This window comes from Myxine glutinosa, chromosome 6 (assembly GCF_964187855.1).
Source record: "Myxine glutinosa chromosome 6, kmMyxGlut1.1, whole genome shotgun sequence".
NCBI classification, from domain to species: Eukaryota; Metazoa; Chordata; class Myxini; order Myxiniformes; family Myxinidae; genus Myxine; species Myxine glutinosa.
In genome coordinates this window covers 177550802-177573050 of record NC_136266.1, presented here as the reverse complement: position 1 = coordinate 177573050, position 22249 = coordinate 177550802, and the positions used below count along the sequence as shown (strand labels likewise).

The 22249-nt window shown below is 43.5% G+C and overlaps 1 protein-coding gene across 2 annotated transcripts in view; it reads right to left on the bottom strand.

Moving 5' to 3' along the window:
- Positions 1-22249, bottom strand: part of LOC137428976 (glucosylceramide transporter ABCA12) — a 182589-nt gene that overhangs the window by 123637 nt on the left and 36703 nt on the right. For both annotated transcript variants that reach the window (XM_078780893.1, XM_068118914.2), the window contains exons 8-10: positions 21559-21665; positions 20840-20961; positions 6698-6886 (exon numbers count right to left, since the gene is read on the bottom strand). In XM_078780893.1, coding sequence (XP_078637019.1) covers positions 6698-6886; positions 20840-20961; positions 21559-21665 — 418 coding nt within the window. The remainder of the gene's footprint in view (positions 1-6697; positions 6887-20839; positions 20962-21558; positions 21666-22249) is intronic.

Below are 22249 nucleotides of genomic sequence, written 5' to 3'. Positions count from 1 at the left end.
ATTTCAAATTTGTGCTTTGGAGTCGCAAATACAACAAACACCAACAAATAGTACAAATAAAATTGGAAGAACAACAGTTGTCACAAAATTCAAGAATAACTGGACAGACTGGAAATAGATGGCAAAGGCTCACTGGAGTAGCAAATAAGAGGGCCAGTCGTCTGAAGTTAGACCAGGAGGGTGGGAGGGGGGGGGGCGGGGGCGGGGGAGGATGACAGGCTGAGTCAACTCACATGGTGTTAATTCAACGGCATAACAGGAGCTCAAACTCAGGACCCGAATATCTCTAGCCAGCCACCTTAACCGCAAAGCCAACACCAACCTTGAATGAACATTGCCCACAAAGCATTGCGACCAGATGTAATTCTGATTCTGGTGATGTAATTCTGATTCTGGTGATGTAATTCTCATTCTGGTGATGTAATTCTGATTCTGGTGATGTAATTCTCATTCTGGTGATGTAATTCTGATTCTGGTGATGTAATTCTGATTCTGGTGATGTAATTCTCATTCTGGTGATGTAATTCTCATTCTGGTGATGTAATTCTCATTCTGGTGATGTAATTCTGATTCTGGTGATGTAATTCTCATTCTGGTGATGTAATTCTGATTCTGGTGATGTAATTCTGATTCTGGTGATGTAATTCTCATTCTGGTGATGTAATTCTCATTCTGGTGATGTAATTCTGATTCTGGTGATGTAATTCTCATTCTGGTGATGTAATTCTGATTCTGGTGATGTAATTCTCATTCTGGTGATGTAATTCCGATTCTGGTGATGTAATTCTCATTCTGGTGATGTAATTCTCATTCTGGTGATGTAATTCTGATTCTGGTGATGTAATTCCGATTCTGGTGATATAATTCTCATTCTGGTGATGTAATTCTCATTCTGGTGATGTAATTCTCATTCTGGTGATGTAATTCTCATTCTGGTGATGTAATTCTGATTCTGGTGATGTAATTCCGATTCTGGTGATATAATTCTCATTCTGGTGATGTAATTCTGATTCTAGTGATGTAATTCGGATTCTGGTGATGTAATTCTGATTCTGGTGATGTAATTCTGATTCTGGTGATGTAATTCTCATTCTGGTGATGTAATTCTGATTCTGCTGATGTAATTCTGATTCTGGTGATGTAATTCTCATTCTGGTGATGTAATTCTCATTCTGGTGATGTAATTCTCATTCTGATGATGTAATTTTGATTCTGGTGATGTAATTCTGATTCTGGTGATGTAATTCTGATTCTGGTGATGTCATTCTGATTCTGGTGATGTAGTTCTCATTCTGGCGATGTAATTCTGATTCTGGTGATGTAATTCTGATTCTGGTGATGTAATTCTCATTCTGGTGATGTAATTCTCATTCTGGTGATGTAATTCTGATTCTGGTGATGTAATTCCGATTCTGGTGATGTAATTCTGATTCTGGTGATGTAATTCTGATTCTGGTGATGTAATTCCGATTCTGGTGATGTAATTCTCATTCTGGTGATGTAATTCTGATTCTGGTGATGTAATTCCGATTCTGGTGATATAATTCTCATTCTGGTGATGTAATTCTGATTCTGGTGATGTAATTCTGATTCTGGTGATGTAATTCTGATTCTGGTGATGTAATTCTCATTCTGGTGATGTAATTCTGATTCTGGTGATGTAATTCTCATTCTGGTGATGTAATTCCGATTCTGGTGATGTAATTCTCATTCTGGTGATGTAATTCCGATTCTGGTGATGTAATTCTCATTCTGGTGATGTAATTCTCATTCTGGTGATGTAATTCTCATTCTGGTGATGTAATTCTGATTCTGGTGATGTAATTCCGATTCTGGTGATATAATTCTCATTCTGGTGATGTAATTCTGATTCTAGTGATGTAATTCGGATTCTGGTGATGTAATTCTGATTCTGGTGATGTAATTCTGATTCTGGTGATGTAATTCTGATTCTGGGGATGTAATTCTGATTCTGCTGATGTAATTCTGATTCTGGTGATGTAATTCTCATTCTGGTGATGTAATTCTCATTCTGGTGATGTAATTCTCATTCTGATGATGTAATTTTGATTCTGTTGATGTAATTCTGATTCTGGTGATGTAATTCTGATTCTGGTGATGTCATTCTGATTCTGGTGATGTAGTTCTCATTCTGGCGATGTAGTTCTCATTCTGGCGATGTAATTCTGATTCTGGTGATGTAATTCTCATTCTGGTGATGTAATTCTCATTCTGGTGATGTAATTCTCATTCTGGTGATGTAATTCTGATTCTGGTGAAGTAATTCCGATTCTGGTGATGTAATTCTGATTCTGGTGATGTAATTCTAATTCAGGTGATGTAATTCCGATTCTGGTGATGTAATTCTCATTCTGGTGATGTAATTCTGATTCTGGTGATGTAATTCCGATTCTGGTGATATAATTCTCATTCTGGTGATGTAATTCTGATTCTAGTGATGTAATTCGGATTCTGGTGATGTAATTCTGATTCTGGTGATGTAATTCTGATTCTGGTGATGTAATTCTGATTCTGGGGATGTAATTCTGATTCTGGTGATGTAATTCTGATTCTGGTGATGTAATTCTCATTCTGGTGATGTAATTCTCATTCTGGTGATGTAATTCTCGTTCTGATGATGTAATTCTGATTCTGGTGATGTAATTCTGATTCTGGTGATGTAATTCTGATTCTGGTGATGGCATTCTGATTCTGGTGATGTAGTTCTCATTCTGGCGATGTAATTCTGATTCTGGTGATGTAATTCTGATTCTGGTGATGTAATTCTGATTCTGGTGATGTAATTCTGATTCTGGTGATGTAATTCTCATTCTGGTGATGTAATTCTGATTCTGGTGATGCAATTCTGATTCTGGTGATGTAATTGTGATTCTGGTGATGTAATTCTGATTCTGGTGATGTAATTCTGATTCTGGTGATGTAATTCTGATTCTGGTGATGTAATTCTCATTCTGGTGATGTAATTCTCATTCTGGTGATGTAATTCTGATTCTGGTGATGTAACTCTGATTCTGGTGATGTAATTCTGATTCTGGTGATGTAATTCTGATTCTGGTGATGTAATTCTGATTCTGGTGATGTAATTCTGATTCTGGGGATGTAATTCTGATTCTGGTGATGTAATTCTGATTCTGGTGATGTAATTCTCATTCTGGTGATGTAATTCTCATTCTGGTGATGTAATTGTGATTCTGGTGATGTAATTCTGATTCTGGTGATGTAATTCTGATTCTGGTGATGTAATTCTGATTCTGGTGATGTAATTCTCATTCTGGTGATGTAATTCCGATTCTGGTGATATAATTCTCATTCTGGTGATGTAATTCTGATTCTAGTGATGTAATTCGGATTCTGGTGATGTAATTCTGATTCTGGTGATGTAATTCTGATTCTGGTGATGTAATTCTGATTCTGGGGATGTAATTCTGATTCTGGTGATGTAATTCTGATTCTGGTGATGTAATTCTCATTCTGGTGATGTAATTCTCATTCTGGTGATGTAATTCTCATTCTGATGATGTAATTCTGATTCTGGTGATGTAATTCTGATTCTGGTGATGTAATTCTGATTCTGGTGATGTAATTCTGATTCTGGTGATGTAATTCTGATTCTGGTGATGTAATTCTGATTCTGGTGATGTAATTCTGATTCTGGTGATGTAATTCTCATTCTGGTGATGTAATTCTGATTCTGGTGATGTAATTATTATTCTGGTGATGTAATTCTCATTCTGGTGATGTAATTCTGATTCTGGTGATGTAATTCTGATTCTGGTGATGTAATTCTGATTCTGGTGATGTAGTTCTGATTCTGGTGATGTAATTCTGATTCTGGTGATGTAATTATCATTCTGGTGATGTATTTCTCATTCTGGTGATGTATTTCTCATTCTGGTGATGTAATTCTCATTCTGGTGATGTAATTCTGATTCTGGTGATGTAATTCTCATTCTGGTGATGTAATTCTCATTCTGGTGATGTAATTCTCATTCTGGTGATGTAATTCTCATTCTGGTGATGTAATTCTCATTCTGGTGATGTATTTCTGATTCTGGTGATGTAATTCTGATTCTGGTGATGTAATTCTGATTCTGGTGATGTAATTATCATTCTGGTGATGTATTTCTCATTCTGGTGATGTATTTCTCATTCTGGTGATGTAATTCTCATTCTGGTGATGTAATTCTCATTCTGGTGATGTAATTCTCATTCTGGTGATGTAATTCTCATTCTAGTGATGTAATTCTCATTCTGGTGATGTAATTCTGATTCTGGTGATGTAATTCTGATTCTGGTGATGTAATTCTCATTCTGGTGATGTAATTCTGATTCTGGTGATGTAATTCTCATTCTGGTGATGTATTTCTCATTCTGGTGATGTAATTCTCATTCTGGTGATGTAATTCTCATTCTGGTGATGTAATTCTGATTTTGGTGATGTAATTCTCATTCTGGTGATGTAATTCTCATTCTGGTGATGTAATTCTCATTCTGGTGATGTAATTCTCATTCTGGTGATGTAATTCTCATTCTGGTGATGTAATTCTGATTCTGGTGATGTAATTCTCATTCTGGTGATGTAATTCTTATTCTGGTGATGTAATTCTCATTCTGGTGATGTAATTCTCATTCTGGTGATGTAATTCTGATTCTGGTGATGTAATTCTCATTCTGGTGATGTAATTCTCATTCTGGTGATGTAATTCTCATTCTGGTGATGTAATTCTCATTCTGGTGATGTAATTCTCATTCTGGTGATGTAATTCTCATTCTGGTGATGTAATTCTGATTCTGGTGATGTAATTCTCATTTTGGTGATGTAATTCTCATTCTGGTGATGTAATTCTCATTCTGGTGATGTAATTCTCATTCTGGTGATGTAATTCTCATTCTGGTGATGTAATTCTCATTCTGGTGATGTAATTCTGATTCTGGTGATGTAATTCTCATTCTGGTGATGTAATTCTCATTCTGGTGATGTATTTCTCATTCTGGTGATGTAATTCTCATTCTGGTGATGTAATTCTCATTCTGGTGATGTAATTCTCATTCTGGTGATGTAATTCTCATTCTGGTGATGTAATTCTGATTCTGGTGATGTAATTCTGATTCTGGTGATGTAATTCTGATTCTGGTGATGTAATTCTCATTCTGGTGATGTAATTCTCATTCTGGTGATGTAATTCTCATTCTGGTGATGTAATTCTCATTCTGGTGTATCATGCTCTGTTAAAGAGTGCCGGTGTGTCCAAGCAATTTCTTGGCAAGGGTTATACTGGGTGGTTTGTCATTGCCTTCCCAGCAGGAATTTGTGATGTGTTCATGGTACAGGCGTTAGCTCACGTACTCATTTTCTCTATCTCTATCTCTATATCTATCTCTATCTCTATCTCTATATCTATCTCTATCTCTATCTCTATATCTATCTCTTTCTCTATATCTATCTCTATCTCTATATATATCTCTATATCTATCTCTATATCTATCTCTATATCTATCTCTATCTCTATATCTATCTCTATATCTATCTCTTTATCTATCTCTATATCTATCTCTATCTCTATATCTATCTCTTTATCTATCTCTATATCTATCTCTATATCTATCTCTATCTCTATATCTATCTCTATATCTATCTCTATATCTATCTCTATATCTATCTCTATCTCTATATCTATCTCTTTCTCTATATCTATCTCTATCTCTATATCTATCTCTATATCTATCTCTATATCTATCTCTATATCTATCTCTATATCTATCTCTATCTCTATATCTATCTCTATATCTATCTCTTTCTCTATATCTATCTCTATCTCTATATCTATCTCTATATCTATCTCTATATCTATCTCTATATCTATCTCTATATCTATCTCTATCTCTATATCTATCTCTTTCTCTATATCTATCTCTATCTCTATATCTATCTCTATATCTATCTCTATATCTATCTCTATATCTATCTCTATCTCTATATCTATCTCTTTCTCTATATCTATCTCTATCTCTATATCTATCTCTATATCTATCTCTTTCTCTCTCTCTCCTTTTCCTTTTTGTTCATTCGTTTTCCGGTTGTGCTCAATTGTGGCCCCACTACCCGACTCGCAATTTAACTTTGCACTTCCATGAGCCTCGCCCTTGTAGAGAGAAAATAAATAAATAAAAATGGACTGATACTTTGAGCTCTAGGGAGGCTTCGTACTACCTTTTGAAACTCACTTAAGAAGATTAAAAGAATGGGATTGAGAAGAAAAGATGATGCCACATAATTACACAGATAATCTGCTTGACAACAGTTTGAGCTGAACAGACACTGACTTCGCAATATCACATGACTGGGGGGCTGCGGGATACCTGGAATACCCCCACTTCAAACATGCTCGACCAACATTGATTTGAGAGGACTCGGCCCAGAGGCCTATTGCCATAGTCCTTCGGTCTCCCAAGGTGATTAAAACGGCAATAGCATTTACTAAGGTTCTGATCTATAGGTAATACACAACAGTAAACTATCAGGGAGGAACATTAATGTGATGCTTGCGGCTGAAGTGAGCTGTAACGATTTAAAAAAATTAATTCTACCAACACACGAGTTAGAAATTGGAGAAATTTCCAACGCTTTTATTTCATCCACATGGTGATAATGCTTCGGTTGGTCAATGCCCCTCACCTTGTAAATGGCGGTCCTGATGTTCAGATGCTGCACAAAAGTGATGATCAGGCTGGCAGCAGAGCTAGCAGACAACTGGCAAAGCTCGCTCGTCACAGCCAATGGATCAGAGCCTTCCGGGAAGACTACAATCTTGGACAAGACGTTGTTGCAACTTCCTCCAAAAGCCGATGTGAGTACTTCCCCCATCTGGACAGAAAACAGCACGATTTGAAACTTAAATTTGCTGTAAAAGTTACAAATTATGTGAAAAGATCATTCATCCATATAAAGTATATATATATATATCTGCCCTATATCTCGAGTATATATATATATATATATATATATATATATATATATATATATATATAATATATGTACATAATATAATATAATATAATATAATACAATATAATATAATATACAACAACAGGCATTCTAAGGAAATTTTCCCTGCTGGAGTGGTGGCTAGCCTCTAATATAATATTATATTATATATATATATATATATATATATATATATATATATATATATATATATATATATATATATATATATATATATATGTGTCAAAATTTTGAACGAGGTACAAATCCCAAAAAACACACATTGATTGCTTTAAACCTATATAACTTTGTCCCAAATGTTCTGAATTAGTACATTTAGGTGTCATCTTGTAGAACACAATCACGGCTTTCAGAAAATGTATAGTTTTATATACTTTTTATCAATTATCTACATGTTATAAGCCTCTGAACCTCAAAACATGGTGAAAAAGGGCATTTTTTTAGTATTTCGTTACCCTTCCAAGCCATGCATTCATTATAAAAGCCTTTTTCAGATACTTTTCACAGCTGGAATAAAAGTAGATCTATATAACTACTCTACTGAATGTGTTTTTGTGTTCCTCATGTCAGTTCCTGAGTCACAGCTCCTCCTCATATAGGATGAAGCAGATGAACCGTAACGTAAGAGATATTTATATAAGCCCTGTTTTACACATATCAGCGTGTTCCATAGTTCTTCTTTAGGGTGCAACAAACAGCACTTATACGTATGTATTAACTCTGTAAAAATCATTGACCTCCTTTGTTTCTCTGAGACACAACAAGCTTGAGTGTGAATTTAGAAACCATAACGGTCTCTTACGTTACGCACGTCATGCTGCCTGTAAGCCAGGTAAGTGCATATCGAAGTGAAATATACCATCAGACCATCACATTAGCTTGAATTCTATGCCATTTCAAAAGATTGGGACGCTCCTGGTGTGTTAAGTACGCAAAACTAGCCGAAACAGCATCTTCGGAAGAAGATTGCTCGAGATCTCGCGAGATCACGGCGAGGTCACGTCTTTTCGAAGCTGCTCCATGCGCTCACGCTTTCGAAGCTAAGTGATATTTCTCAATTGTGTTTTTGTCGAGACTGTACCTATCTTTCGGTGTATGTACCTATAGCGTATCTTTTGGAAAAATTTTCGGTGCTAATTTTTCGTTCATGTATACACAATCGTCGGTTAATGGTATCGAGTATTCTGCGGCCTAGTACTCGTAGGCTTAGACTACCGTACCGTCTCAGACCTTGTGGTTTGTTTTTCTCTCAGCGATTCGTCGAATGCGCTGAATTTATTTTCGTTCTCTGTTTCGTCCCAGTCGTTCACCCCGTCCTCCTTGTTTAATATCTGTACTCACAAAAAAAAAAAAAAAAAAAACCCAAAAATATTTCCTTCCCAGGTCTTATTCGTTTATTTGTTGTTCTTATTTGTTCGTTCGTTCTTCATTCGCGATCACGCGGTTAGAAATGTATAATCTCTCCCCTGAACAACTATTTTCTCTCATATATTATAACACCCTTTTCTTCTTTTCCTACAAAAGGATGCTTTCGTCTTGCTCACCAAATCTATTCATTCCAAAAAATATATATAATACCATCTCTTACAGTTCCTCCTTTCTACATTCCATAAACTATCCAGAACTCCATCCCTCCTCCAGTGTCCTCAAACGTATTTTTGACTCGAAGGTCTCAAACTCATTTTGCAAAAAATGTTCGTTTCCCATGAATCGTACACTTTTCAAAATCCAATCTCACCCCTCCCCTCCAAATCCTCCCCATCACCCATCCCTTTCAAATCTCCCCCCTTGCCCCTTCCCTCCCCTCCCTCCTAAACTCCCCCCACACCCCTCCCCTCCGAGACTCTCCCTCGCTCCCCTCCTAGACTCCCCTCTCACCCCTCCTCCTCAAAGCATCCTCCCTGCTTCTTCCTCCTTCCAACTTTCACCTTCATCTCCCCAAACCTCCTGCCTTGCTCTTCCCCCTCCTCAAATAACACCTCACTGTGCCTCACCCAATCTCCATCAAACCTTTTGTCTGCCCCATTCTTCCCTTTCTCCAAGCTATTCTGAAATCTCTGACACACCTTCAACAGCTCTCCCTACCTCTTCCTCCTCTTCCACATCTTACCCTACCCCTCCCCCCCCCTGTTCTGGACCCGATGCTCCCCCTTCCTCTTCATTAACGGTATGGACCTCAAACATCCGGGGCCTTCGCTCAAACTTGACTGACCTCTCCATACAGGTTGCTTCTGACAAACCAGATGTGATCTGCTTAACAGAAACTTTCCTCCTTCATGATGTCTCTGATGCCTTGGTATCTCTCCCAGGTTACTCCCTCCTCCGGTATGATAGACCTGAGCCTCGTCCTGGAGGTGGGGTTGCTATCTTTATAAAAAACTCTCTTCCTCACTCGCCCTCCACTGCCCTCTCTCCACCTCACCCCCAGGAATACCTTTGGCTACGGCTTCCCCTTCGCTCCCACCTTTTGTTCATATGTGTGTTGTACCGTCCACCAATCAGCGATGACTCCATCTACATCTCACTGTCTGATAATATGGACCAACTTCTATCTACCCATCCCAACTCTCTCTTCCTCATATGTGGTGATTTCAATTGTCACCATTCCAGTTGGCTGGGTGTGGGTACCTCTCTCACCAGCCATGGCTCTTCAGCAAAGGACTTCTGCGACTCACTGGGACTGACACAATCTGTCAATTTCCCGACCCGGATCTCAGTCAACGGAGCATCTTCTCTTCTGGATTTGGTTATGACAAACTTCCCTGAAAATGTCTGCTGCTCTTCTTCTGCTCCAATCGGCTCATCTGATCATGTGCTTGTCAAAGTGGACATCTCTCTGACCATTCTCAGAGAGCCTCCTCAGCGTCGACGAGTCTGGCATTTCACTCAGGCCAACTGGCACGGTCTTCAAGCAGCCATCAATCATCTGGACTGGTCTCCCATCTCTACCGCCTCTGACATCAACTCATCCTGGGAATTCTTTCAAAGTAAATTGCTCTCTCTCATGCACAGATTTATACCATCTCGTCTTCAGTTGTCATACCCTTCCTCCCGTCCATGGTACACGGAATCTTGTGGTGAGGCTGTTGCCCTGAAACAACTTGCTTTCGTCTCCTGGAAAGCAAATCCAACGGAAGGAAATCTCATTTCCTTTCACAAAGCCCGAAACAATTGTGTGTCCACCCTCAGGAGAGCCAGGAAACAATATCTCACCATTCTCAAGACCGAACTCTCTTATCTGTCTCCCTCTTCCAAATCCTGGTGGCGTCTGGTCAAATCTGTTTCTGGTGTTTGTTCCCCCTCCATCCCCTCCCTCACCTCAAACGGCTTAACGGCTGACTCCGCACGTGAAAAAGCTGAATGCCTCAACTCTGTGTTTGCCTCTAAATCTCGTGTCCCAAACCCATCCCTCTCTGTACCCACCGTACCCAGTTGTACCAAGCTGCTCCTGGACTCTGTGTCCTTTCCTCCTGACAAGGTGGAAAAGTTTCTGTCAACCCTCGACTCTGATTCTGCAACTGGTCCTGACGGCATCAGCCCACGGGTCCTAAAATCATGTTCTTCTGCTCTTTCACTCCCTCTTTCTGTTCTCTTCACCCTCTCTTTTGCTCAAGGTCATCTGCCATCTGCTTGGAAATCAGCCAACATCACCGCTTTGCACAAAAAAGGTGCAAAAACAGATCCCAGCAACTACAGACCAATCAGCCTTCTCCCAATTATCAGCAAAGTCATGGAATCCATCATTGCTTCAGATATTAAATCTTTCCTCTTCTCCAATGGCTTGATCTCTGATCATCAATTTGGTTTCAGACCTGGTCACTCTACTCTGGACATGCTGCTTCTGCTTTCTCAACAATGGATGGAGGTCCTCAACGCCAAACAGGAAATTAGAGCTGTCTCCCTTGACATTTCACGTGCCTTCGATACGGTCTGGCACCCTGCTCTGCTCTCCAAACTCTCCTCCTTTGGTATCCATGGAAATCTCCACGCATGGCTGGCGGACTTCCTCTCTGGTCGTAGTCAACGTGTGGCCCTGAATGGGTTTCTCTCATCTCCTCTTCCTGTTCAGGCTGGAGTTCCCCAAGGTAGTGTTCTGGGCCCTGTGCTTTTTCTGGTCTTCATCAATGATCTCTCTGACTCTCTTGAAAATCCTCTCTATCTCTTTGCTGACGACTCTACTCTCTGTCGCTCCATTCCTCATCCCTCAGATCGGCAGTCTGCAGCCTCCTCACTCTCTGCAGACCTGGACAAAATCACAGACTGGTCAAACAAGTGGAACATGTCTTTCAATCCTGACAAATCTCACACTCTTACAATGTCTCTCCGAAAGGACCGACTGGACAACCCTCCCATCTACTTTCTCAACAATCCTCTCCAAGAAGTTCTGTCGCTCAAGCTTTTGGGTCTCACTATCTGCCATGATCTTTCTTGGGAAAACCACATTTCCAAGCTGGCCTCCAAAGCCAGTCGCCGACTGGGCATCCTCCGTCGTGCGAAGTCCTTCCTTGGCACACCTGAGCTCCTCACCACATACAAGGCTTTCATCCGCAGCTCAATGGAATACTGTTCCCCCCTCTGGGCTGGTGCTCCTGCCTCACACCTGGCTCGGCTTCACGCTGTTGAATCCAAAGCTTTCAGAATCATTGGAATCTCCCGCGATGAAGCTATCTCTGAGGGCCTTTCACTCACTCACCGCAGGCAGGTAGGTGGTCTTTCTGTCTTCTACCGACTCCTCTCCGGCCTTGCTCCCCCAGCTCTCTCTGTGCTCTGTCCCCCCAATATTCCTTCAGGTCGCACAAGATCTGCCTGCAACCCTCTTATGGTTAAACTGCCAAAGTCTAGGCTCTCTGCTCACCTTCACTCTTTCATTCCCCTTTTCTCCCGCCTCTGGAACAAACTCCCCCACTCCCTTCAATCCCACTCCTCCCTCCAGGTCTTTAAAACAGCTGTTCACCACCATCTCTTATCTTCCCCCATCGAAAACCTTGATCTTTTCGACCCCCGGTAATTCACCCCAGAGTCCTTGCAGTGTTCATATGTTTTAATCCTCTCCCACCTCCCCCCAAGTCCTCCCGATGTCCCTGCTCTCAAATGTTGTGTTTGTGTCCTTCCCCTTCTTCCCCCTCTCTTTTGTGTCCTCCCCCCTCTCTCCCCATCTTGTCTGCCGCTCCCCTTGTTTTTTGTGTTTTGTGTGTCGGTTTGTCTTTTTGTGTGATTAATGTTTGCTCTTTCACGAGCCTCGATCTTGTATACAAACAAAAAAAAAAAAAAAAAAAAAAAAAAGAGGAAGGAATTCATATATCTTATTTTGGTCTCTTACGTTATGCTAACAAGGAAGGGAAACTTTGACCATGAATAAAAACGGAACCTCTGGGCCGATCGGTGTCAGTTTGGCTGCGTTTGATAGCCCAGGCTTAGGGCTTTAAGGATATCAAGGTGATTTTTAGCTATTCCCCCAAAAAAAATTTGACCCCTGGGAGGCCCAAATATACCTCGTTCAAAATTCTGACCCATATATATATATATATATATATATATATATATAATATATATATATATATTGCAACGGTTTTGAGATTGGCACATATTGATCATTAAAGGTTAAAGGGTTGCCCCCCATAGTTAGGCCACGAGCAACACGTAGGCCACCTTGTAGTATTAGTTATGTCATAGTATGTGAAAGTATAGGCCATTTCCCCTTTTGATACCTGCGTTGTGTAAAGACATGAGTTTAGGTCCCCTTCATTTTTGCGTCCACCCTCCAATTCTACCTCTATGGGCATAATTGATCCCGCGCCCCATTTGACTGACTCGCTCAGTTTGTTACGCTTTGGCTGCCAGCAGCATTTTGCTGCCCTTTGTTCGCTCACTAGTCGAGGAACACGAGGTAGGCCTAAGAAGGAGGAGCGCAGGGTCGGGGTGGGGTGGCGTCAAGGCGGAGCATCAGAGGCAATGACGGTAAGAGCCACCAGCCAACCAGGGCTCTAACGGCATGGCGTGAGGGGGGCGTGGAGAGGCGCATCTGGTAAGTGCTAGAACGTTCGTGGGGCATGCCTTTATAAGTGATTGCACAAAGCCCTGGAAAGGACTGCCGAGGACTCGCAAGGGGAGAGCGCACATGAGAGGACTTGTTGATCAAGAGGACTTTGAAGAACTTGATTTGCATCTCTCGCTTTGGAGGCATTGCCCTATATCTGCACCCATTTCCTCTGTCAAAGCGCCTTTGGGCTTCTGGAAAAGCGCTATACAAAATAAATGAATTATTATTATTATTATTATATCTCGAGTATAACGTACGCGCCGGAGGAAAGGCAGCCAGACGTGCCGGTGGCGAATATCGCCTACTCAGCCATGCAAGTGAACGCGGTAATAGCCGCCAGTGATCACCGCTAACCGCCGAAGTCCGCTCCCTACCAAATCGCCCCGTATTAACCCTTGTGCGCCAAACGACACGCGGAGAGCTCCTGCCCTCTCTACTTACCATCTGCACGGGACGAACCGGAGACCAGAGGGAGCTGCACGAGAGCCATCCCTGGACGTGGTGAACATCATCCTGCAGCTGCAAGCCCCGTGTGAGTGTGTCTGTGTGTGAGACGGGCCCGTTTGTCCTGGGTAGTAAGTTAAGACTGTTTTAAGGCTGCACTGTGTCCCCTTTTTCTGAACCATTGTAAATAGTGTAAATAAATCTTGTTATTCCTTCCTTACTAATTCGATCGCCTGTGTGATTTCTCCATTGGGTAAGCGTGGCACGAATAAGATCGCTAGAACCGGGGTCACCATATAAACGGCACGGATCGCTTGTACGCACGGCTCAGCGTCTCAACACGCGTGATTCGTGCGGGGCTTATTTCCTCATTTCAGGGCAGCACGAGTAATTAGGTAATAGCGATTCTAGTCCTAGTACCCTATTTTGCGCTGTCCGGGAAGGACGTCATAGGTCCCGGGTCCCGTTGGCCAGTCAAAGACAAGGGGTCTAATCCTCCCTTGGTAAGGGGAGAAGGCCGGCACTGAGATCCACAACATTTGGTGTCAGGAGTTTGGATTGGGACCCGAAGTGCGCTTAACACACTCGAAAATTACGAGCGACCGAAATTTCGTATTAACATCTAAATTTCATTCGTGCCATGGCTAGCCAAGACGGTCGAATGTCGGTGGGGGTAGAAGAAGAGGTATCTGATGAGGAGTTAGGATTGATAACCCAGGACCCCCGGGAAGAATTGGGAGAAATGGAAGAGGACATTGAGGAGGGGCCGGCGGTAGGGGTAGGAAATGGCGGCGCCTCGCACGTGGTGGCGAGAGCCGAGCCCGCAGCGCCAATGGAAATGGGCACCTTCGTGGCGCAAATCAAAGCATGTTTCGTGGTGCAAAGTAATGAAATGAATGCAAAAATGGATGCCATAGGTGGCCATTTGAAAGAATTGGGGGACAAATCCACCCCGGGACATAGAAAAAATGGGTGGCCAATTAAAAAAAATGGGTGGCCAATTGAAATAAATGGGGGACAAATCCACCCTGGAATTGGAAGAGGTAAAAAAAACTGGCTGGAAAGCAAAATGGACACCCGAGGGGAGTTAATAAAAAAGATGGGGGAGGACATAAGGCGCAGGTCGAGCGGGAAAGTCGCATTGGTATGCGACGGGGTAGCGCGATGTGAGGAACGCGTGGAAAGCCGGGTAGAGCAGAGCGTAGTTTAGTTGACCGGAATAGAAATCGCGACTCGGGGTGTGGAAAAGCCGATGGCCGCCGAATTGGGAAATTTTATTTTATGTGCACCGGCGGTCGTTGAGCTAGAAATAATTGAAATAAAAGAAATAGTTGAAATTGGGGTTGAAGAGACGGCAGAGTTAGTACATGTATCACGGGAGATTGAGATGGAATTTACTCAAAGTCTGGATTCACATCGTGATGTCGTGCTGTCTAACCCCAATGGAAGTTTGCAGGTGCTGCTGCGGAAAAGGGTCCCAAAGGTGAGTAGGAGCGTGTATGGTGCGAAAATGTTTGGCGCAAAAAGATTTTTCGTGCGCTTGGGATCGAGACGTAACCCGGGCGCTCGAGGAAGGTCCATGGGGAGGTGTACGAGAGTGAATGGCGCGCGTGTGCGAACGGCACCGAAGCGCGAGTGTGTAACGGGAGAGTGTGTTACCAAGAGTGAGAGCGAATGCACAACAGAGTGTATGTGTGAAGAGTGCGACACAGAGTGTGCGATGGCCGAAGAGGGTGTGCGAGAATGCACACCGGAGCATGTTGTAGAGAGTGTGCGGGAGTGCACACCAGAGCACGTGATTGGGTGTACAACAAGAGATTGCACACCCATGGGTAAGTGTGCGCTGATTGGGTGTGTACCAGAAGAGTGCACACCCGTGGTTGTTACTGAGTGCGTAACAAAGGAGTGTGCGCAAGTGAGTGCGCCTGAGTGGTGTGCACCTGAGTGTGCAAGAGAAGAGTGTGCACAGGAGAGTGCTGTGGTAGAATGCGGGGAGTGTATGGGAGGCGCTGGGATGCCTTGGTGTGGAATGGGTCTGGAAAGGATCGCGTGGTGTGAGAATGTGGCTCAAGCATCGACCCAGACCGGGGGGTTAGCGTTTAGGCCGACGTATAGCCGACGCGAGCTCTCGGGGCGTGGTGCGCTTTGTGTGCTGCGGGGACCGGCGGGATCGTTGCCACAGTGGCGCGCACAATTCGGGCTGGACCCCGCCCTGTATGGTCGGTGCCGTGCCGTGGCGAAAGAGGCAAACGGCACGTTTCAAGGGGGTGGGGGGGGGCGGTAGGAGAGGTCGGAACCTCGCCCCCTGGCGGGCGCGGTACTCCGACCCGGGGGAGGTTGGGTCATCGTGCCGGGGACCGAAAGGCTCCGCGCAGAGATGGCGCCTGTAACCTAGGCCCAACAAAACCTCCTCCCCTGAATCAAAAATGCCGGACGGACCCAACCAACAGGAGACCAACCACCCGTATGCATTGCTCGGCTTTTCGAAGCCGAGCTGTGACGAAAATGTATTGCCGCACCGAGAGGCTCCAGTATAGTGGACAAATGGCAGTAGTATTTGGGAATGGTACCCGGCATGGGGGAATGATCGTTTTACCATCCCTCACAATGGGGGCACATGAGCATTAGAATATGGGGATGGCAGTGTAAGCTAGCCAGGGGCAGGCTAGGATATTGTTCGGGATTTAGTAAATGACAATAGGAGACGGAGATTTAAGTAGGGACATTGGTACAGGTAGAGGGGACGTAGAGAGATTAGAAGGATGATAATGACGAGGGAGTGCTTAGTGTAAGGGAAGACGGGAAAGCACGAGTTTTAGAGGGAAGTAGTCAATTAGATGATGCTGTGTGTGTGTAGTAGTGTGGAGAAATTGTGGGTGTGTCTTGGGCTTGAGCAAATGAGGAATTGAATGGGAATCACTGTGTGCTTGGGCTTGAGCAAATGAGGAAATGAATGGGAACCACCGTGTACCTGGGCTTGAGCAAATGAGGAATTGAATGGGAACCACCATGTGCTTGGGCTTGAGAAAATGAGGAATTGAATGGGAACCACCATGTGCTTGGGCTTGAGCAAATGAGGCATTGGTCGGGGATGACCAGAGGTGATGTATGAGTGGTGTATTGAGGACAAGTGGAGTTGTGTTGGAGTGTATGGAAAGAGGAATGAGAGCACAAGAAGTGTGCAAGAGTACTTGGTGTGTGGCATGAATAGTGTGGAATGCTTGGTGTGACATAAAAGGTGTGGAATGCATGGTGCGAAGGAGTGGATGGGGGAGGATGGACCCCTTCACGGATACCCGGGGAGGGTAGTTTAAAGTTAGGTAGAGGGTTTAGGTAAATTGTTTGGATATTGACATCTGTGGTGCAGGAAGTAGCATGAAGTGCTTGGATGGGTGCATGAGTCTGTGGAATGGCTGGGCATGTGGGCTTTGTTGGTGTGTATGGTTATTGGGGCACTCCACCACTGGTAGTCTGTCGGCCAGGTGAGGCCGCAGGTAGGCTCTGGGAGCCAGTCATTTAGAGTTCAGAGTTGTGTTCAGTGGGGCCCGAGGATCCAGGAGAATGGCCCAGGTAGCCCAATGCCAGAGAGGGCATCAGAGGGGTGAGAGAGCCAGGAGGGGCCTTCCCCGATTTAGGGTAGTCGCAAGAAGCAAGGTAAGCTCGGGTGGCGACCTCAGTGGCGGAGGTGTGCAGGTAGTTGGACCTGCTAGTGGAGCCACATGACCCAGCCCCAAAATTGTGCAAAGGCACAGTAGTGAAAAATTGGGTAGTGAGACCCAAATTGGATGGCACCACAGGGTGGGTCAATGGGAATTGGTTTTTAGAACCACATAGTGTAACGATGGCCAATTGAATTGGCAGGCAAGACCCCGGCTAGTGTAACCGAGTTAATTTTATTAGAGTATAGTTAGGATGAGAAATCTCTTCACACCATCCGCATCCACTCACCAAGGGAGACGGAACTCCACACCAGGCTTTGTGAACTATTTGCATGGTAAAGACGCATCATGACGTGAGTGTGACATTATGTAATTCCATCTCTTCCTTCTTGGGAGGGATTGGAAAACGAATTTGGTTTAGAGGGGGATACGGGGGACAAGATGTAGTGACGGATTTGTAAATTGTAAATACAGGGAAGGGCAAGGGTAGTGGAGGCTGACATGTGGGGTTACGAACGGTTCGGGACGAGCTTTCTCTGCTCGCTCTCCCGCGCCCCTCATGTTGCATTGCCTCGTATTGATGTGTACCCTTGCGCCCTTTCCTCTGCTAACTGTGCTTTGTCTTCCTCCCCACCCATGGACCCATTTTGGAGGGGAAGTGTGCAGGAACCCTGAACTGTGCAGCTGCGCCTGGCTACACTTGTGCGGCGCCCTTGCTACCTTTTGCTGCACCAATACACCTTATGGACCACACATTCTGTAGCCTCGCATCTTTGCTGAGCAGACATTTGCTGCAAACGTTACCTTGCACCTGCGGACCACTGGCTTTAAGTGGCGTCAATGTCACACAGTTGGACCATAAGATTGGCCCTGCTGGCAGATAAAAACGAACATGGTTTGTACAATGTATTCTGGTGTGTCAGGAAAGAAGACCTCAAGTTTTTATTATGGCACACCGAAGACGAAGCAGGAAGCAAGAAGATGCAGCCAAGCAGCAAATATGACATTTGAAATGGTGATTGTGCATTTTTGTGTATTGGTGTATTGGTGCATTGTGTTTTCTCCCCTCCAAATTTCTTTCCACAAAAGAACAGGTCCTGGGTTATAGAGATGTAAATAATTAGTTTAGTGTTGTAAATAACATGCTCCCCACCGGCTTTATGTTTAGTTTGAGAATCAATTCCACAATTCGGTTAGCTGTGGGTGTGAGTCTGTTAGTTAGTACACAACGCAGTAGGTGGGACATATCTAGTGTTGTAAAACTGTCACATACAGGGTGTTAGATTAAATGTAGAGGGAAACCACATCTAAGTGTCACACGTAATTTAAAGAGTAGTCCCAAACCTTTCTCAAAACCGGTCGTTCTCACCTGTGTGGGTTCGACTCGGGGACGAGTCTGGCAAGGGAGGGGGCAGTGCTACGGTTTTGAGATTGGCACATATTGATCATTAAAGGTTAAAGGGTTTCCCCCCATAGTTAGTCCACGAGCAACTCGTAGGCCACCTTGTAGTATTAGTTATGTCATAGTATGTGTAAGTATCGGCCATTTCCCCTATTGATACCTGCGTTGTGTAAAGACATGAGTTTAGGTCCCCTTCATTTTTGCGTCCACCCTCCAATTCCACCTCTATGGGCATAATTGATCCCGCGCCCCATTTGGCTGACCCACTCAGTTTGTTATGCTTTGGCTGCCAGCAGCATTTTGCTGCCCTTTGTTCGCTCACTAGTCGAGTAACATGAGGTAGGCATAAGAAGGAGGAGCGCGGGGTCGGGGTGGGGCGGCGTCAAGGTGGAGCATCAGAGGCGATGATGGTAAGAGCCACCAGCCAACCAGGGCTCTAACGGCATGGCGTGAGGGGGGTGTGGAGAGGCGCGTCTGGTAAGTGCTAGAAGGTTCGCGGGGCGTGCCTATATAAGTGATTGCACAAAGCCCTTGAAAGGACTGCCGAGGACTCGCAAGGGGAGAGCGCACGTGAGAGGACTTGTTGATCAAGAGGACTTTGAAGAACTTGATTCGCATCGCTCGCTTTGGAGGCATTGCACTATATCTCGAGTATAACGTACGCGCCGGAGGAAAGGCAGCCAGACGCGCCGGTGGCGAATATCGCCTACTCAGCCACGCGAGTGAACGCGGTAATAGCCACCAGTGATCACCGCTGAAGTCCGCTCCCTACCAAATCGCCCCAAATTAACCCTTGTGCGCCAAATGACACGCGGAGAGCTCCTGCCCTCTCTACTTACCATCTGCACGGGACGAATCGGAGACTGGAGGGAGCTGCATGAGAGCCATCCATGGACGTGGTGAACATTATCCTGCAGCTGCAAGCCCCGTGTGAGTGTGTCTGTGTGTGAGACGGGCCCGTTTGTCCTGGGTAGTAAGTTAAGACTGTTTTAAGGATGCACTGTGCCCCCTTTTTCTGAACCATTGTAAATAGTGTAAATAAATCTTGTTATTCCTTCCTTCCCTATTCGATCGCCTGTGTGATTTCTCCATTGGGTAAGCATGGCACGAATAAGATCGCTAGAACCGGGGTCACCATATAAATGGCACGGATCGCGTGTACGCACCGCTCGGCATCTCAACACGCGTGATTCGTGCGGGGCTTATTTCCTTGTTTCAGGGCAGCGCGAGTAATTAGGTAATAGCGATTCTAGTCCTAATACCCTATTTCGCGCTGTCCGGGAAGGACGTCATAGGTCCCGGGTCCCGTCGGCCAGTCAAAGACAAGGGGACTAATCCCCCCTTGGTAAGGGGAGAAGGCCGGCGCTGAGATCCGCAAAAAAAAAAAAAAAAAAAAAAAAAAAAAAAAAAATATATATATATATAGCTGTTTAAACCACTGATCTGACTGCCTGACTGATATTAGTGTTTGGCACCTTCCGGGTGTAGTAGAAAGCTTAAATTTGGCAAGCCAATGGGCATCGAAGCCAGTACACAGGGAAAAATCACAGAACCGTCGGAAAGCATCCATAAATTAACACTTATGTAAAAAACCCTAAATGCATATGTAAAAGCATAAACAAACTAAAAAAACCTCAATAAATATCTCGCATTTGAAAATTGTAATTTATATAACTATAAGCTGTGAAATACACATGACAATAATGTCCATAAATGAAAAAAAAAAAAGAGTCCGTAAATGAAAATTTATGTAAAAAACCATAAACGCGTACGAAAAAAAAAAAAAAACCTCAATCGATATGAAGCATTTGAAAATTGTAATTTCTTTAACTAAACTGTGAAATAAAAATCTCAATGAAAATTTATGTAAAAACTGCAAACACATCTGTAAAATAAATAAAAGAAAGAAGACGTCATGCAAGCATGATACTTGCAAATCCCCCCCCCCCCGCCCCCGCCCCGCCCCTGCCACCCCAAAAAAGGGTTAATGAAGACGTTAATGAATGTATTCGAAGACGAAGACGGTTAACTAGAAGACGTTAATGAATGTATTCATAGCTATAGAAACCAAAGCAGTTTTTTTTATGGCTCATTGTGAATTGTGGATGAAAAAAATAAAATCTGCTGCCTCATGATGTAAGAACCCCAAGTTTAAGTCATATACAGTGGAGTTCCTTAGTCTGTTGTCTCCTTGCATCATCGATAAGCTGCGATCATGGTAAAGATAAATCCCTACGTCAAGGCCTTGTTGGGGCGACATCACTTGCCTTGGTAGAAGTCAGTCTGGCATTCATAATGGCTTTGCTGCTTCCCATGGTAAGATTAACCACATGCAACAGCTGTCTCTCCATAGAATCAGGGTCATTCACCAGATCCTTGACTCGTAGCACTGTACACACATGTGGCATCAGGGTCAGGTGAGTCCGTCCATCACGTGTGAGCACACTCTCAGGGCAATTAATGCGCAAGTGTGCACATTGTGGTTCTAATTTGTTACATTTACAATCCGTGTCTCTCTGTTCAAATAGTAAGTGATGTAAACACCGTGTTATCTTCACTTTGCATCTCTCGACCGAAATAATTGTTGGGAGGATACAAAGGCAGAAGCCATTTATCATGAGGCAATGGAATGTGGTGGAGCTACTCTCCCCTATTGGGTGAACCAAAGTCTGGAATTTGGCCAGGGTAACAGCACGCAATGGTCTACTCTTTTCAAAGGTCAACATTGGATATTTGACATACATTTGTAATTATTCACAAATTGGGAAGCTGGATTTGTGTTAAAGCGATTAGAATTTGCACATCAGATCATCTGACTTAATCATTTGAAAATTTGTGTTACAATAGATCTTGGAAGCCAATGTTACAATGGCATTTGTAAATGCCTATTAGACATCAGCGACGATGTAAAAAAAACCTAAGAGTGTCCTCAAGTGTCTTCATAGCAGAGTGATGCGAAATTTTGAAATAAAAAACAAATACATACCGGGAACATTCTCATCAAGATCGAAGTTGTCAATTGCGAAACCTGTGGTGAAGTTTGTCATGGAACCAAAGTCTCTGTAGAGTGGGTCCAGAAGGATCTTCAAAGATCTGGTGCATCACATGAACAATCAGTCAAAATGCTATTCCAAAACCTCGTTCACCGAACAGACCTCATGGCTGGTTTTCTAATTCCACAAATTAGAAAAAAAATTGGAATTTGGTTCCGACATTCAGTCTGTTTTTAGGCCACATCACTTTATTACTCAAGTCAAGTAATGAGTAAAGAATAACACTGAAAATCTCAAAGGTTATTTTGAGTGATTCTACTTATAATGTGGTTGCCCAGCGATGCAAAAGAATGATCTCCCACACCCACTGAATACTCAGTTGTACAAGTTTTCCTCCGAAACAGTGTATTGATCATCATAATCATCATAAAAGCGTACAATGACGGTCATTTCCATTATGAAAAGTCAGACAAGTTCTTTACCAATTCCAGTTTTTACAGTATGGTTATTACTCACCATAAGATCAGTTTTGGTGCATTAATATATATATATATATATATATATATATATATATTGTTGCGGATCTCAGAGTACAGCACTCCCCTTACCGAGGGGGGGGGGGGAGGGGTTAATCCCCTCGTCTACTAAGCTGGCCATCTCCGGTCCTGGAGCTATGACGTCACT